Source organism: Pseudomyrmex gracilis, unplaced genomic scaffold (assembly GCF_002006095.1).
Source record: "Pseudomyrmex gracilis isolate BER0280 unplaced genomic scaffold, ASM200609v1 scaffold_127, whole genome shotgun sequence".
NCBI classification, from domain to species: Eukaryota; Metazoa; Arthropoda; class Insecta; order Hymenoptera; family Formicidae; genus Pseudomyrmex; species Pseudomyrmex gracilis.
The window spans coordinates 91,751-110,212 of record NW_018020711.1 but is presented as its reverse complement, the minus strand read 5'-3'; the positions used below and the strand labels follow the sequence as shown (position 1 = coordinate 110,212).

General features: G+C 39.0%; 1 protein-coding gene across 6 annotated transcripts in view; it reads left to right on the top strand.

The window, feature by feature from the left end:
* LOC109856625 (probable nuclear hormone receptor HR3) overlaps nt 1–18,462 on the top strand; it is an 87,931-nt gene that overhangs the window by 6,126 nt on the left and 63,343 nt on the right. The window contains exon 1 of one of the 6 annotated variants that reach the window (XM_020432095.1): nt 11,198–12,046. The exons of 4 other annotated variants lie outside the window; for them this stretch is intronic. In XM_020432095.1, the coding sequence (XP_020287684.1) occupies nt 11,812–12,046 (235 nt within the window). In that variant the 5' untranslated portion in view covers nt 11,198–11,811. Of the gene's footprint in view, nt 1–11,197; nt 12,047–18,462 lie in introns of those variants that run through there. One more of the 6 variants, XM_020432110.1, reaches the window with a different exon arrangement.

Sequence of the window (18,462 nt, the reverse complement as noted above, 5' to 3'; positions counted from 1 at the left end):
TATATATATATATATATATATATATATATCAATATACTTTCACTCAATACAAAGTATCTATTGCGTTAACTTCGACAACGCGTGTATATTATGCGAGAGCGTGCGTAAGCTACGCGCGTAATTGCGTACTTACTCGTCGTGTGTCTACTATTTCTACCTACCTACCTACCTACCTACCTACCTAACTGAAAACCTATCTCCTTCACACTCTTTCTCGCCAGTCATTGAACTCACGCTACTCACTCGTTCACCCACCAGCTGTTTCTTCTGCTCCATCTCCACCCGCACCACTCTCGTCCATCCCTTCCGCTTTGCTCTTTTTACTATACTCCGTTGCTACTACTGTGACTGTTACAACAGTCCGAGCTGACCCTGGACCATCTCTCCTCCGATCATCTTTCCCGATCTATAGCACGCTTTTCCGAATTGTCTGTGCGAAACATCCCGCTATTTACATGTAGGTAACGGTATAATTCGGCGAACGCGCGTCAGTTCTATTCAATTGACTAGTCATGACTAGTCATATTTGATACAATCAGTTAATGCGATTACTCGAGAACTGAAATGTTACCAAGCCGAATTAACCGTTGCCGTAGAAACTTAGTCATTGATCTCACGATAAAAAGAGATCTCCTTATCGTGTATTTTCTCTTTGTTCCATAAATAATCTCGAAAGAGTTATCAAAAATCATATTTATTAAAAAATAATCTCGCACCATTTGTTATTTAAGAACAAACATTTTTAACTCTTTAAATATATCAGTTGAAACACTTCAAATAAATTTTTAATCTCTCTGATGTCTGAGCATGAAATTATGTCGGTACGTAAATTCTAATCTGAAGTATTATGTAAGTTCTCGCGATAAGATTTAAGAGTTGAGATTATCATCCCAACGTGAACATGAAAGATTACGTAGATAATAGTATAATACCAGTCGCTATAATTATAATTATATTAGAATATAATTATATTCTATATCTATATCTATCGCTATATCTATTAGAACGGAATCGATAAAGTATCACTTGTCTTGTATCTCGGATTGCGTTTCGACTTCATATTGATATCTTGCAATTTGAATGAATCTTGAATTAATTTCAGTCAGATAGCTAACGCTCAAATATAAATATTTCATTTCTTAAGAGCGAACATATGTATGTTCGTCTTTGACAGAATATTGATTTGTTTTTTCTTTCGAAAGTTTTTCGGTACAAGAAACCAGCTTCTAGTAGTCATGTGCGTGTCTATCTTTATTACATACGTTGATTCAAGATTAAGACTGATGAAAAAAAAAAAGACAAGTATAAAAAGAATGAAGTATACGCAAACACACCAAAAAAAAAGACAATTCACAGAGTCGCTGAGATTCTCATTCAACGAGACTTGGGATAGTAGGAATCCGTTAGCTCGAATACGAGTTCAATGCCCGTTAACGTGCATTAATTTTATATCGATCAGCGTGGAATTCGAAGGCAAAGAGCAATTTTTATCTATCCGTTATAAATAACTAGTATAAGTCAAAAAGTCAAAGTACGGGTATAAGAGACTTTTTTCTAACACAAGCCTGTATAATTAATACTAATTGCAATAAATTAATAATTAATTATACATGCAATATTAATTACATTCATTTAATGCAATTGTTTTAATTCGTTTTTCTCACTGGATATAAAAGCTCGTATAAAATATTTATGTGTAGCATTAGATAAATCTCGCAGAAAAAAACCGACGACACGTAACGCAACGTAAACAATAAAGATAATATAAACGGAAACGGAAAACCGTAATTACATTTTCGTAAAAAAATCAACGAGCATAAAAGACTTTAAATAACAATGAATAGAAAAAATATTCTATGGGTTTTCTCTGTGTGCTAGTGCTCGGAAATTTTGACTGTCACTCTCACAATCAAATACACGTAAAATTATTGACTTTTTGATCATACACATTAGTTCAGTAATATTATAGCTTTAGATTCTTACCATTTATCGAGTTTTATTTACTCGCGATAGTACGATACGGTGTTTTCTCTGATTGTAATCGTTTATTAAACAAGTTAAGTCGAGAAAATATATATATAAATATATATCTAATCATATATATATATATATATGATTAAAAATATACACACACATATATATATATATATATATATATATATAGTGTCTCAGAATGGGTGTAACATTTCTTATAGACAGGTAGAAGAGTAAAAAAATCGGCATGCAACAATATTAACACGTGTCTAGCAACGGTGACATAACATCGAGGTAAGCAAAAGACCAATTATAAAGTCTACAATCGATCCAAAACAATCTTTTTTAAGTACACTCGCGTTTAATTGATATACGCGATATGTTATATTTTGTATTGTTTCTACGTTAAATATTTTTTTAATTGCACATGTTATTCAAATTAGACGCATATATATCCAAGTACCTGTTAAAAACTGTGTCTCTTACAGAACCCCTTATGACTTCCTTTAAAAAAACAAAGGTCGAAGGCTTGAACCGTATCGATAATCGCGATCATCTCCCAATCGAAACCGTCACGGGCCGAAAGAGCGACGCGAGCTCGGATGAACAACGTTGTGTCGGTAGGTATTCGATAGCACCGCAAAGGGTCGTCGACCGCAGGTGTTACGCGTCCGTTTGCTCGGTCCGCTCGGCTCGTCCTCGCCACGGGCGAAACTCGCGCTCTTTCTCTCTCTCTCTCTGTCTCTCTCTCTCTCTCTCTCTCTCTCTCTCTCTCTCTTTCTTTCTTTCTTTCTCTCTCTCTTCTATTCCGTCAAAATTCGCGAACGCGGCTCACGAAACGCGACGTTTCCTCCGCGATTACGCGCGCGCGCGGTAAACCAGTGAAAATATATCACGAACGAACTAACGCGAAAACCGAAATGACTGACAGAACATTGCAAATTGTGTCGGTAAATCAATTTTGATACATCGTATAGAGAACCGTAGACCGAGTCGCGTCACGTGTCACGTCGCGCGTTACATCGTATTTTGATGAGATGCTCATCCGTGAATGTTTTACGAAATCAACGGTCCAGTCGGACAATGTTAAATATGTTAACGGTCGCGATATGTTATTTTACATTCTTCCGCAATGACGCTTCGCGCGAAACACACGGCGACGATGATGATTCATCACGAAAGAATCACGCTCGCGGATTTAAATTCTTTTTATCGCGAAACGCAAAGACATTTAACTTTTATTAGTAACAAATTATGAAATGACTCGGCATACGAGCCGCACAGACATAGAGACGTCAATCTTGGTTCTGTCGAGTTTTTTAGATTTAATATCAGCATCGGAATAATGAACAACGTGTAATCTCTGGTATTGCGGCTTTTATCACAATGGATAAACGAACATCATCATTCTCTATGATTGTAGAATAGAATGTAGAATAGATTTTCGACGCGGTGGAGAGAACGAGATAGATTTCTTCGTGGGCGTTTCTAATTAACCTTTTGTCTTTGATACGTTCGCAGGACGATAATCAACTTTGCGTCCCTCTTCGCATGCGACGGTACATCAGTCACCACGGGCGACACGCGGCTCCGCACGTGATGCCTGTCACGCGTGATTGAACCACGCGAAGAGGTCGACAAAAATTCCGAACGGTATATAATACCAGAGAATGTATATATATATATATATATATATATATATATATATACATACATATAAAGCTCCGAGAGACCGCGGCCGTCCGCTCATAAGAGACAAAGAATGAACGGGATGAACGGCGGGAACTTAGGCAAGTCCGCGGCAAAGTCACCGTCCGTGGTTCAACTCCACGAACCTCATCCGGAGGCCGTTGACCCCCTTCGCCACCACGTGGCGAGAGAGCGATGTCTCTCCTTCGGCGTCGAAGCACCTTACCTGCTCGATTTGAAGCAACCACATGGCCATGAACCTTTCTAGGGCCATCCGTTTATTTTTCCCCACTCTCTCGTTAACTTCGGCTCTTCTTTGTTACTCACTTTGAATCCTTCCTGGCGTATCGATATATATGCTTTCGTTTTCCGAAGATAAGAATCTCTCGCGTCGAATGATAATACTTATCATGACAAACGTTTGAAATCTCAAAACGTCTGTGTTGAGTAATTTCTGGCTTTAAAAACTAAAAAAAAAAAATAAAAATATTTGAGACAAAACTGGAATTATATAAAAAGTACTTTTCCAAACTCGAAGAACTCGTTGTGCGCGAAATTATCGGTGAGGATGAGTCGGCAGTGACCTGAGAAAGTTAATTATGATCTAAATCAGAAAGTGCCCTGCTTACGAAAACGTTAAGGTCGTCTTAAGAATAAAACGGAGTCAGATGAGCGAACTGTCATCATGTTCGATCGCAATTTGCTGATTAGCACGATCAGCGCTTTGAAAGCACGTCCCAGAGCTAAAATAAAACCGACTGCGGTGTATGTTACTTACGGACGTGTAACGTCGTATAATATTTTACACGTAATAATATTGTTTATATTATCAAAACGATAAAATTGACAACAAATATAGAATTTGTAAATTTTGCGTTTATAATATCCAAATATATATTAAATGTATTTATATTTACATTATTTTGATGTGGGAGAAATGATAAAATTTTAATTGCAAAACACACAGCAATTATTTATATTTACCGTGAATACAAGTTATTATGTTCTTCGCAAATTAGCGATTAAATTGTTAATTTGGTGAAAATTAGCAATGCACAACAGAAACAGTTTGGCAATGAGTGCGCGCGTTAATCACAAATTTTTTCACACTGTAAGCAGCAATGAGCGATACCGAAAAACACTCACGTCGTCATTAATACGTCGTCGCGGCGATTGCATCTGCATTTTTTTCACTTCCGCGACGTCGCTCGATGCTGTTTCCGAGCGCAGCGCATTCCGTTTAGTACGTGTCAGCGACACGGGAGATACGGCGGCGTTCTCGTGCTACAGAGTATCGAGATGGAGACGAATGACCGAAACCCACGCGTATTCCCTTATCGGGCGAGGATCTTGGCCTCCTTCACTTCCGCCTTTACACATGCCTATAATGGCGGAATGATAAAAGTGGAATCCACACGGGATGATATCGATGTACAGAAGGTATATATACACAATGAAAGATTTACGAATCTACCACGACGATTGCTAAATGAGATTTACAAAGCTCATTTGTATTCGTCTCCATCTCGATACTCTCCGTGGACTTCAGAATCAATAAATAAAAGGCATGTATGTAACAGATCAAAGGTGTAAATGAAACAGATTTGTACACACGCTCTGTTTGAATATTCTTGGATTTGATGTTTCTCAATAAGTAATATTCATTGACTCGATAAAAAAATAAAAGATCAATGAAATCTCATAGTTACAAAACAAATTATAAAGTCATAAAAAAACAGATGACTAACATGTCTAAATTGTTTTAGATGACTAACATGTTTATACCATGTTTACACCATGTTTATACCACTTGAGACTCTGTTAAATCAGATTGAGAATTTCTCAAATTTTTCGGTTATATGTACGCGTATATCTTCAGGATATATAAATACTTGATCTAACAGAATTTAAATAAAAAATAATACTTTAAAAATAAAAAAAGGTAATTTTTTTATTTCTTCTTTTTTTTATTTTTTCTTTTTTTTCTTATATTTAAAAATATTTACATCGCGTAACATCTTCACAAGTTTTGATAATAAGAAAAAACTTTGGATTAGCGGACAAAATTCAACGTTCATTCATTCGTTTTTTATCGATTTTTATCGCGCGCACGAAATACGCGCCGAAGTACCGCGCGTTCAACCGAATTCGTATTCCAGCTTTGTTTTCCTGCGCTTCCTGCGCTCTTCCCGGGCGCGCGCGCGCAGGGTCGACGATCCTCCTCCGGAGGATGATTATTAAGCGCGGTCGCGTTGCGTGGACCTTCGGTAAACGGCCGCGGTTCGTGCAGCAAAGTGCACTGACCGCAGATAGAAACACGTGGACGCGTCGAACGCCGAGGCCGAGGGTGTGTGGGAAGAGGAGAGGTCCGGGTCTCGAGGGTGGGGAGGGTGGGCCGGAGAGGGGTGGAAGGGCCCGATGATTTTAAACCGAGACGCTTTCGCGCGCGCCGCGCTCGGCCGTTCGTCGATTTTGCTGGCGAGAGCGATTTTGCAAACAGCTTAACGAAGCATCACGTCGATCGTTGACTCGTTCGTTCGTTTGATTTTGTACACATATAAGATAATAATGACTAATGTCAAATGAAACGCCTTGAATGATAACGATGCGAGCACGTAGAACAATGATGACAGAGAGTTCTTCGGATATTTATAGATCGATGACAGCTGATATAAATAACAGCTTGGATATAATATTGCGAAAGGTTTTGAGTATAAGAATTATTAAAATGAATATCTTCTGTAGTTTGATTTTCTTGATTTTCTAGAAAAATATTGTTTTCTTTACACGTTGTAAATTGCCACTAAAAGATCAAAAATATGGGCAAAAAATTTCAATAAAAGAGATATTAATTTAAATATATAATTATTGTTTTGTTTTTTTATTTTAAAGAAAAATCACGAATGTAGATAAACGGTTTTCTTTTTCTGTACACTTTTTGGCCGGATTTAACGATACGTCGACGAATTCGAAATGCATTTAACGTCGCACGAGAGTTCGAGTTCGTAAAAGTAAATCGGGCCAAAACAGCCGTTGACTTTCCGCATGAATCAAGGCGAGTGGGTTAGAATCGCGGAGATTCCCGCTACTTTTATATACCGTTTTGCCGTTAAGCTTTTCATGCGTGAGCTCGTGCGTGCGTGAGTACGATTCCGATTTGCGGATGTTTGGCTTTACTTACGCGAACCGATGCGCGTCCTGATAAGCTATAGCATCGCGTGCAGCGAATCGCTCATCTTGCACCGAGTAACGAAAATTTTTTTTCTCTATTAGTACTTTCCTAAGTTGCTTTCGAGTATTATTCTGAAGTTTTACGTACGAACTACGCACGGTAATTTTTTACGATTCTGAAACTGATAAAATATTCTTCCTATATAGCCTCGGAATAAAAATGTGATTTTATCGAAAAAAAAGTAAAAAAATGCTGAATATATTGCGCACAAGTTATTGTCACATATAAATGTGAATTATATGGAAATGACAGTTGTATATTGATTGTTTGAACGTTTTTTTTTGCGCTGAAATATCAAAATATTTGTTCTGAACGTTCGTCAATTTCCCTTTTTGAAATATTTTGATGATAGACGGCTTTGATCAATTTAAAGGAAAAATTAAATCGTAGCGTATGAAATGACATACCCCGTTTTGACGACGTAAATAAACATGAATATTGTCTGTAAACACAGTTTATAAATCGAGAATTTCTACCTTTCATATGAGATTTATCTTCGAGCGCGTGAGAAAGAAAGAAGACGTCTGTCTCTGTCTGTCTCCTGCGTCCCTTTCTCCGTCGTCCTTTGTGCGCGCCTTCTTCCTTTTCCGCTTCCTAACCACGCCGGTTCTCTATCGTTGTGACGTAATGCCGCAAGGTCTTACGGTATCTCCGGCAAACGGGCCCACATTACGTGAGTATCCGTATACACGCGACCCGCATGTACGTAAGTACCGGCGTAGAAGAAGATCCGCTAACCGTCGCTTCTCGTTTTCGCGCATTCTTCTCTGAAGCATAAACAAACTCCGTTGACTCATTCAAAAGCGCGGTACTACAGTTAAAGCTGTAAAACTTCTTGTTTTAAAATGTACAAACCGTTTAATTTTTTGCACAATTCTAATTTCTTTATTAAATTAGTCAATTACTGTAATTATATGCACTTTAATTTCCATAGTAATATACATTTTCAGAATTAATAATAATTTATTAAAACTAATTGTGATTTTATATTTTTTAATAAATTTACACACAAAAAATAAACTATGGCACAATTGCTCTCTTCCGCCTTAAAATATTAAAAACAGTTTGTAGAGTAGTGTGTGTTTGTGTATAAAAGGGTTTTTTTCAAATATTATAACAGTAAAAAAATGATTTCTCTTATACACAACTTCGAATGAGACGCGCTGCGGTTATCCCCTTGATCAATAGCCACGCCGCTGATCGCGCGGTGAAGTTCATCGGCTGCTGTTGTTCGCGGCGATCGGCTGCCCGACAGGTGAGCGGCGCGCATGTACGCGCGTATACATATGCGAGATACAGTTAGGAGTACCGTTTTGAAAACGCAACAGCTCGCGTCCTGCGTCGCGGGCCCGGCGCGGAACCCTCCACGATGGGGCCTCGTGCAGGAGAGGGCCCATTTCGCGCGCGGATCCCCTACCTCTTGCATCGGACACGCTCGAGTCGCAGATCCGTTTGAAAGGGTGCGCGCGATAACGGTAGCGTGATATTCACAAAGCCACTTGGGTAAAAAACGCGTTGATGAAAAGATCTTTACAAAACAGGAAAGAAAAAAAATCTACTGATTTTAAAAAGCTACTTTGCATAAAAAGTTTTTTGTCTTTTGTAAATAGTTTAATTAAAAACATTTTATGAGAATTTCATTGAAATTCGTATAACGTAATTTTAATAATAATAATTTTTAAAAATAAAATTTATAAACAGTTGGATACTTTTCAGCACATTCTACTTGTAACATTTATTTACTAAAAAATTAAAAAAAATATTTAATAAACAATAACCACTAGTAATCGATCAGTATACTGACTCGGTCAATATACCAATGTCATTATAAAAGCGAAAATAAAAATAGTAAGAATTGCGCGTGGGAGAAACAAATAGGCGGTATCGCGCTTGTCTTATCGTTTATCCGATAAGAAGACGAACTATCCACCGACGAACTCAAGCTATAGTAACGCGATCGAAGGAAGGGACTACCGAAGTCACGCAGGAGTGGGCATGCGCACTATCGCTTAATCATACAAAGGCTACTTTACGCTAGTGACTCATTCATGAAGAATTTGCCGCGTAATTTAACCCTATAACTTAGCTATCCTAACATTTGTAATTATATTATTCCACATAAATATAAAGTTTTACAATACGCAAAGGAATAAACAAAATAATTCCAAAAAATAGATAAATCAAAATTTGTATTTTGATATAACATTGTACAACTATATAATTTTTTTCTCAATTTATTGTATAACACACACAAGTGCGTTATACAATATAATAAACCAACACAATAGATTATCAAAACAAAATTTTTTATTATATATATTATTTATTTCTTGCTTTAATATAATATTATAATATTATATTATATTAAATGTTTTGAGATACATTTCCAAAGTATTATTATTAATTATTTATTCACATTGCTATATTAAAGATATAATTCTACTCTTCCTTCACATCTCGTTCGTACACAACCTTAGACAATAATGACTTAAGCATGAAGAATTACCCTTCCACCGCGCCATAAATATTGCGCAGGGGTGGAAGCTGGCTCGCGCCAGCTAGCGTAACCCGGGCGGGGTGGCGGTGGCGAGGGTTCCGGGGGCGAGACGTGTCCCCGGTTGCCATCTGGTGGCGGTCGGTGCAAGCAGGAGCCACTGGTGCCCCGCAAAGTGCATAGCGCCGAAACGAAACGAAGGCAGGAAGAAAGGTTTTAAGCCCGGGACGAGAGGACTTGACGGGGCTCCATCCCTCAGAACAAATTCTCGGGAGCGCGCAGAGTCACCCATCGTGCGCGCGTGTGCGACAAGCGTAACGTGCCTTCGTTCGCGACAAGAGCTGCAAGCCTTCCATCATCGGCGAGCACGACGGGTGACGACGTGAACCACGAGGCGGTAAAACCAACCCTCAACCCGTGTCTCCTCGAAGGGACCTCCGAGAATATTCGGCTAAACCATCTCGTCTCTTCTTCCATCAGCATCTGTGATTTTAACATCAAGACTCGAACGTTTCATTATCGAACATCGACAAGCGCTCCAAGTTGTCAGGAGGCAACCTTTGTTGATCGTTACCAGGGATTGACGCGTTTTTGTCGACGCGATGACCGGACAGTCATAGACAACGTCGATGGTACCCGAACGCGATGCACGACGAGCGATTCACGGTGTGGATGTTTCTAACAGTGTGGTGATCAGTCGAAGATGTCAGTGATCGACGAAATCGACGAGATTGATATAACGGCAATCGTCGTCGAGGGAACATCACAATAGTCGTGCTCAAGGGGGTAGCATTCCGTCGCGAGTGCCCGAGTACCTTGTGGCGTGCGAGGTTGGTGGTCGGTGACGCAATATCGACCGTAGCTGCCTGATTAATCGTCGAAGGTCGCAAGCGCCGCCTCGCAACGTTGTCCTTCGTTGAATCCGATTGGCGATCCGGTGCTCTCTAGCCGATGATCTCCACGAAGGACGAGCCGATGACCGACGACCACAGTACTCGGACATGCGTCCTCGAACGATACCTGCGAATGTGCCGATCGCGCGAAATCACGGGCTCTTTTTCGTTGAAGCCCTTGGTTTTCTCTATCCACCTGTGATGATATAGATCAACCGATCTTGCGAAAACAAATTTTACACGCATCTACAATCGTAACGACGAAGGCAGTTTGTGAATAAAAACAGAGAACGAGTTTATTTATTTATTTTTTTTTTTTTCTTAACGCCGCCCGTGTCGCAATAGAAACCGATCGCACATATGACTGTGCTTCATCGAGGTGCAATATAATTTAAAAACGATTGCGTTACGAATCGTTATATCGTTAATAAATCGACTTCTGAGCGGATTAAAATTTATTACACTTACAAACAAGCCGGTCATCGTCGATCGTTCAGAACAGAGACCGTTCGTTTGTTCGAGTTGTTTCTCGTGTGTTTTGACGAATACTTCTTTATCCAGTCGGTCGAGCAGATCGAATTCGCGCCGGGTCTAAGAACTTCGACCGCCACGCTCCCTCTCTGTTTCGAGGCTGCGCGTGAGGAAACGCGTGGTTGAATCGAAGCGACCCTCTTCCGAACGAGACCCACTGACCTATCGACTCGGCGACGGGCTGCCACTCGAGACCGCCCCAACTACCCCTGTTTCACACTTTCCTTCTTGATGTTTGTTGTCATTGCGTTCTTAATCAAATCCACAACTCGATCTCTTCTGCTTTCGAATACATAAAAAATTATTCGCTTTATTCACGAGCGTGACGTTTTCTCACAAAGATCGATTGCGATATATACATATATATATATATATCTCAAGAGTGATACCAATTGATCTTCTAAACATCTTCGAAACATTCTTCGTCGTTTCTAAAACTGAGATTCGAGATCCGATTGAATCCCGCAATGATGAAACAAAACCAGCGTTCCGCATTCACGGAAAAGTCAATTGATCAGGAGCACGTCAAGATCGAGATCAAAGACACGTGTTCGATGGAAGCGTGACGCATCATCATTGTTCACTTATGTTTACGGTCGTGACACAAAGTGGATAACGGCAATCAAACACGAGCGATAACCAAAGAGAAACAAATAAAAAGTGTCAAATCGAACAAAGATTTTAAAAGACGCTTAATATTATTCCCAAAACAAAATGCTTTAACAGATTTAAGTAAACATATAAACGCTAAAAGATTTTAAAGAAACACGTGTGTATTTACACACATGTTGTGTATAATGGGATAGAAATTGAAAGCAAATACTCAAGTAATCTCAAAACTGTGACTGACTGGTCCGAACAATTCAATCATCTCGTCGCTGGCCTTCGAACAACACAACAACGACACTGTCTTCGACAGTTATCAAATATATAAAAATGCCATAGTCCGTATTGAAGTAACTCTGCTGGAAGCAAAAACATTTTGCTGAAAAAAAAACATGGCCGAAAGCGCAGAAAGCCCGGGCACCGTACACGTTGCCAACAGCCCGCAGCAACAGCAGCAGCAGCAACAACAGCAGCAACAACAGCCGCCGCAGCAGCAACAACCGCAGCCGCAGCAGCAACAATCACAATCGCAACAACAATCGCAACAACAACCACAGCAACAACAAACACAACAACCTCCGGATATAAGCAGCTCGCAGCTGACGTCTCCGCCTATCACAGGAACAGGTATAAGAGTGAATGAAGAGAATCTCTTTCAAAAGTCTGCTTGATCTTTGTCAGCAGTTTTTTTTAGGTTTGATTCGTCTGCGAATTATAGAAGATTGAAAACTTAAACAATTTTTTACTCACCTAAAATCGAACAATTTTAATCTTTGTGGACAGATCTCAAAAATGACGATCAGTTGAATAGACCAGGTATAAGACCTCACGCGACTTTAAAATCAAATATATCCACGAAAAATCAATATTTGTTCAATTTCTTTTTGTTTTTTAATCGAAAGTTTAAACGATTTTGCGTCGATAAAAAACAAATAAAAAAAATATCTAATAGTTTCATAACAATATAAACGTTAAAAAAAAAACGAATGTTTACTAGAGACGCGCAGTTTTTGAGTGGATCTGAAAAACTCACGTCTGTCCGCGAAAGATTAATTATTTCAAAAGCAAGAACAAGAAGCAGTGAAAATCTTAAAAGCTGAAAATCTTTTTGATATATTTTCTACGTATTATTTATTCGTTTTAATCTTTTAATTTTATTTATTTTTATTTATCGTTAAATGCTCGAGAGATTATCTATAATTTATATATACACATAAAGAGAGCTCGGAAAGAAATTGCGGACAATGATTATCTGCGTCAGAGGCAAAAGGCAACACGCAGATGAGCGCGGACAAACAAACGATAACAATTTGATTATTTTATCAACGCGCCGCGGCCGGCCGCGGGTCCACGATCTCGCTCGCGTAACCACGTAATCGCGTTGGCGTAACGCCGCCGCCAGGCTATTACTCCGCCGCGAGCATGCGAATCGCGCGGCGAGACGAAGCGGCTGGCGATGCTGCTCGATGATACTCGATGGGTCCCGTGGGTGACGAGGGACGGCGTGGCGCGGCGCGGCGCGGTGACGACGACGGAGAAAGGGGCAAAGACGCGCAATGGGCGAGAAAAGGAGAGAGCGCTGAGTCGCGTTAGCGGATCTGTCGGTCGAGTAACGGAACGTCGGCGAGTACCGCTAGCACCGGCTCTGACGCGGTTACCGGACACCGTTACTTCGTCGATGCACGAGTAGTCCCCACGTGTCTACCTCTCTCTTTCTCTCTCTCTTTCTCTCGCTCGTCATCCTCGTTGTGCTCACAAGAGCGCTCTCGCGGCGCGGGAAGAGAGACCGGCATCTGTTCGACGAGCACGAATATATACACGAAGATCGAAGAAGTGGGCCGGTGAGAAAATTTCGTCGTGCTTTAAATGCAATAAGATGTCCAAAAAACGCGCTGTTTCTACTTTAACGTTGCTTGACATTCAACTCTGTTTTTTTCATCTCTTTGACGTATAAAATTTGGATATGAATTGAAATACGGGATATAGAACGAATAAAAACCTTTGTTTGCGTCTGACCCGAGATGAAATTTCTTATGAAAGAGTGGAATTGCACATGTTTGAAAATCAAAATAACACACGCAGTTATTGCTTTTTAAAAATGTTTTATAAATATTCCCGCTGATCCTATAGCGAGACGAGCGAAAAATATAGTTTCCATTTTGTTTCTAGACCGTTATTGCACAGGAAAAATTTTTTTCTCCATATTTCGACGGAAAAAATACGAATTTTTATATTGTTTTTATACTTTTATTGTTTTCTATATTTCATTATTAAACACATTATAAATAGATGTGTTGTTAAAAATTTAAAAGTTTATACAAAAGGTATTGTAATTGAATTATTAAATTAATTAGCATGTTTATATAAAGGAAAACAATTTCCTGAATATAATGATCTAAAATTGTAAAAGGAGAACGCGTATATTTCGTGTGTGAAATTATATTTGAAATTCACGCGCGCGCGTGTGTGTGTATGAACACGCGAGTGATTTAATGTAGACAAAATTTCCAACTGTCGTATATCTGAACATTGACATTAACATCTTCCTCAAGACGTTATTTGAGAGTAGAATTTATGACGTTTTACCGCTACGTTTTATATCGGAAGATCGCTGCTCGCAGGATGTCGGGATAAATAAATGATCGTCCGCGGGGTTAATATAATATAACGGATAACAACACGTATACGTTACTATATAGCGTTACACCAATAATCGTCGGTCTACAGTCCTTACGTGACGCACTAGTACGTCAATAGCCGACGACACATTGATTTTGTGTGACGTAACCGTACGTCAATAGTCGGCAACGCATAGATTTTACGTGGCACAAAGATAGTTTCGCCAACGCCATTTAGTGATACCAACTTTTTACTCATCCCCTTTCTCTTCTCTCTTCGTCTACGTCCCGTCCGTCGTTATAAATTTAAAAGAGAAAAGAACAGTCAGTTGAACTAAGAGCGCAGTTAGAGTCAACCGACGTTGTGTTGAATCCGGCCAATAATATATAGCGTATCAATACAATCAGGAAGAACGACCGCGTATAATTATTATTTGTCCGACAAGCATCTAATTATCGAGACGCGAAGAAAATTACAGTGTGTTGCATCTCTATAATCAGTGATTAAAATTCACGTCAAAAATGCAAGCAGGTCTGCGCGCTGTCCGGCTGCACAACAGACGTCATTAATAGAGAGAGATCGCTTTCCAAGATGTTCATATTACGATGAAAGCTCGTCATCGCGGCGTGTTCGCCGCGTGCCGTGTGTATAGTACGCGAAAAACACGTTGCACCGGTAGAGGCGTGAATACCGGTTATCCGGCGAACAATCTTTCCCGGCAGTCGCGGTGATTATTATGACACGAGATTCGCGCGCGTTGAACGCGCCGTTTTGATCGTCGCATCGCGCGCGCACGTCGTGTAAAATTACGCGCGTAACGGAAAGGCAGACGAGCCCGCAAGAGGAAAACGTGGATCGCGTGCACTCGTCCCGCGGGGTCTAGAGGTTAGGAGGTCAGGCTTCTTGTCGTTTTACCGTTCGTGTCCGGGAGAGTTCCCCGGTACATTCCCCGACGGTATTACTATCGTCGTTATTATTATTGTTAGCCTCACACAACTTGCGCGCATCAACCGACTCCGTTAACATAACTGATTACGAGAACTATGGGATTTAAATTTGCGACAAGTGGTATTATTGCGCGCATTGTTTTTCTAAGAACTTGATTTTTTTTTTATATGTATGACATAAAGAACGAGTTACAAATAAATGGACCATCAAACTTTCTAGTTTATTTTTTGTAAAGATTTTGTTTTATATCTAATTATTTTAAAAAGGTTAGATTTTTCAATCAAGTTCAAAGTTTCGAAAATTCAAAAGTGTAAAACGTTGGTTTAGATAATTTGAAGTAAAACTTTAATTTTCTCAGATAAAGAGAGAGAGAGAGAGACATTTCGCGCAACAGCAGTTTTCAATTTTCAATAGCAAATATCTTTTTCGTCTCGATAAATGATTAGAATATCCTCAATCATACTTATGTATAAATTATAGCGTAGTAAAGTTTGAACACGTGCTGCGATATCAAAGAGTTTGTTTTAATTGGAAACAGCCACGTGTGTCAATTTGGCATACCGGTCGCACAAGATTTGCGCCGGTAACGAGCTTAGTGCGAGCTTTATGCGGTGATAGTATGTCCGACAGCGAAGCCCCGCATTGCGCAAATCGCCTGCGACCATGGCATGTCTTGGCCTCTTTATCCGCGCAAAACCAGTGTTAGGGTCATGTTTTAAGATAAGTTCGTGCATGTGTGTGTGAAAAATGTATTTTTTCTTATTACTAGTTTATTCTAAGTTTACAGTTAAAATAGTTTGCCACAGAAGTTTCAAGAAAGACATTTAAACTTCACTACTTGCCAAAAATAGACAAAAATAAGATTCTATGATGTTTATTTTAGTTCTCCATTTTAAAATTTTATTTTTTATAACTCTCTTAAGATCCATAACAAATCTAAATTACTAAGAGAGATTATTTATTTTTGATAATTATATAAAATCGAATGAAATTATATATATTTGAACATGTATAGAGTAGAAAGAACATTATTTTAACAAAATTATTTTTTTGTGATTTCCTTTATTGTTTAATCACTTATTTTCTGTTAATAAAAAATTTTTCAAAAAATCTTTAATTCAAATCCAACTCGCTCCTAAACATCTCGAGAGAGAAAAAAAGAAAACTTTGTTGTTAAATGGCCAGAAAACTTTCTTCAAAGTTTTGAAATTCAAATTCAACTTGTTTCTGCATATTCAAAAAAAAAAAACTATCATTACGTGGTCAGAGGCCAGGAAACTTCACCTTCACGAGGTCGCGAGCACGTGCTTTGCCGTTCACAGTCATCTCCGTATCCTAAGTCATAGGTCGCGCCGGTCGCGCGTCCACTTCTACGCTCGTCCGTTTTCTTTCTCCGACAACGTATACGAAGGCGATCCCCCGTATGTACGCGCGTTACGTGGCGTGGACGACGGCAGTAGGCCAGAAGTTCAACGACCGGCAGCCTTGCAAGGCCGGTCTCGGCGCGATTCAGCTCGCAGCGCTCGGCGGACCAACCGCGCACTCGATCACTTCGCCAGTAGTATCGACCGCGCTGCGTTCGGCGATTTATCACCAACGTTCGTCTTTACCGACGCAACCGCGGACTCATGAGAAATCTACTGTGAAATATGGTCGTCGGAAGAAAACTTGTCGGATGACGAACTTTGAAAAATGTATATATCAGACTAATGGCAAAATTGATAAATGATTTTTATATGTAAATGATTCTTTTTATATTTAATTATTTTTATGGTTTTATATATTTTTGAAATATTTTGTGTAATATTTTCTCTCATGAAAAAGACATAAAATATACGAATGTATTGAAGTTTGAATATTTCGAAAATTGACTGTCGTCAATCGTCGAATATGTAATTTTGACAGTTCAAAAATACACGTGTGAAATGTACATGAAAATAGAAAAAGAGCACGCTCGCGTCTCAGACGTGTTCATAGTCAAATAAAAAAATTGTACTGTGAAAATAAAATAAAATACTAAAGAGTCGAATACAAAAATGTTCTCGCAATTATTTTGAATTCAGAATAATTTTGTAAAATAAAAAATACACTTATTCGAAAAAGAAACCTTTAGAAAATAAAGTCGCGCGCCATATGTATTGCGTTGCGCTTATTAGACGGGTGGAGAGAAAAGAAGAGAAATCCCAGAATGGTGTGATTACCTTTTATTCGCGCGGACGAACATGGACCTCGACGAAGAGAAACGGAACGCAGAAACGAACAGACGAATACGTTCTCGCTCACCAACTCGCGCGAGTGCGTCGAATCGGAACGACGCACCGCCGGTTGCGAGACGGAACTTCCGATTGCGACAGCTACTTGCCGACAACGATCGTTCTTCGCGAGAGACAAGACAGCATTGTTGCACTTATATCCTCGTAGTTCTACCTCACGAAATCGCGCGATAATTTCCGATGACGAGAAGATCCTTGACGCGACAACAATCCATTTCTCCACTTCAATTATTTCATTAAATTAAAATAAACATTAGGATATAAAAAAAAAATCAAATATAAACTTTATTATATTAATCAATACTCTGTAGAAGTTTTTTGCAAAGTTTTTATTGTTCATTTTGTACGAATTGTTGTTTTCAATTTGACCTATCGCTGTGTTCAAATTACTCGGAATTAATCGGAGGTATTCGTTCGTGTTCGTCGGTAATGTCGCGCGCGCGCGCGGAATATTTGGCACAATATTTGGCGTACTGTGCGATATTACGGTCACACAACTTCGTGTTATCTGATCAATTTTTAGTGATATTTGTCGTTGGCTGATTTGCTTGATCAACAAATCGAGTCTCATACGTTCGCGGCACTTGTTTTATTTTTAGGCTGCTTAAAAGTTCGATAACTTTCGTATATTCTTATAAAATACAAACAATCTTATATGTAGAAAATTTAAGAACTACGCCGCGCGTAAGACAAGGGATTCGAATAATGGGATTTACATTACAATAAAATCTTGAAATAGGTAAAACGTCTTTAGGTAAACAATGCACGTTGAACATGTTTTTTTACTGTTACTAACGTGTGTATTTCTCTATGTTTCAGGTAAGACGATAACTACTTCCATTACACATGCGAGCCACGTACGTAGCGACCATCTTGCGGTGAGTACGTTCACACATTACATGCAAACGGGACGTCAAAAAGAGATAGAAAGCTCTTTGAAATATCGAATAATATTTGCATTTATTCAGATAACTTGCGTAAATTTAATAAATCTACGAAGTTAACGTTAGATCGAGAAGTTAATTGTAAAGTATATATTAAGCGTGTGCGAAAAAAAGGAGTATATGATAAGATATAGATTAATTTACATATTTTTAATTTATATATTTTTTTACGACTAGCAAATGTATGTGTACACAGAGTACGTCGTAAGACAGGTGGGAAATTTTTTATATTTATTGGAAATTCATATATGTATATGTA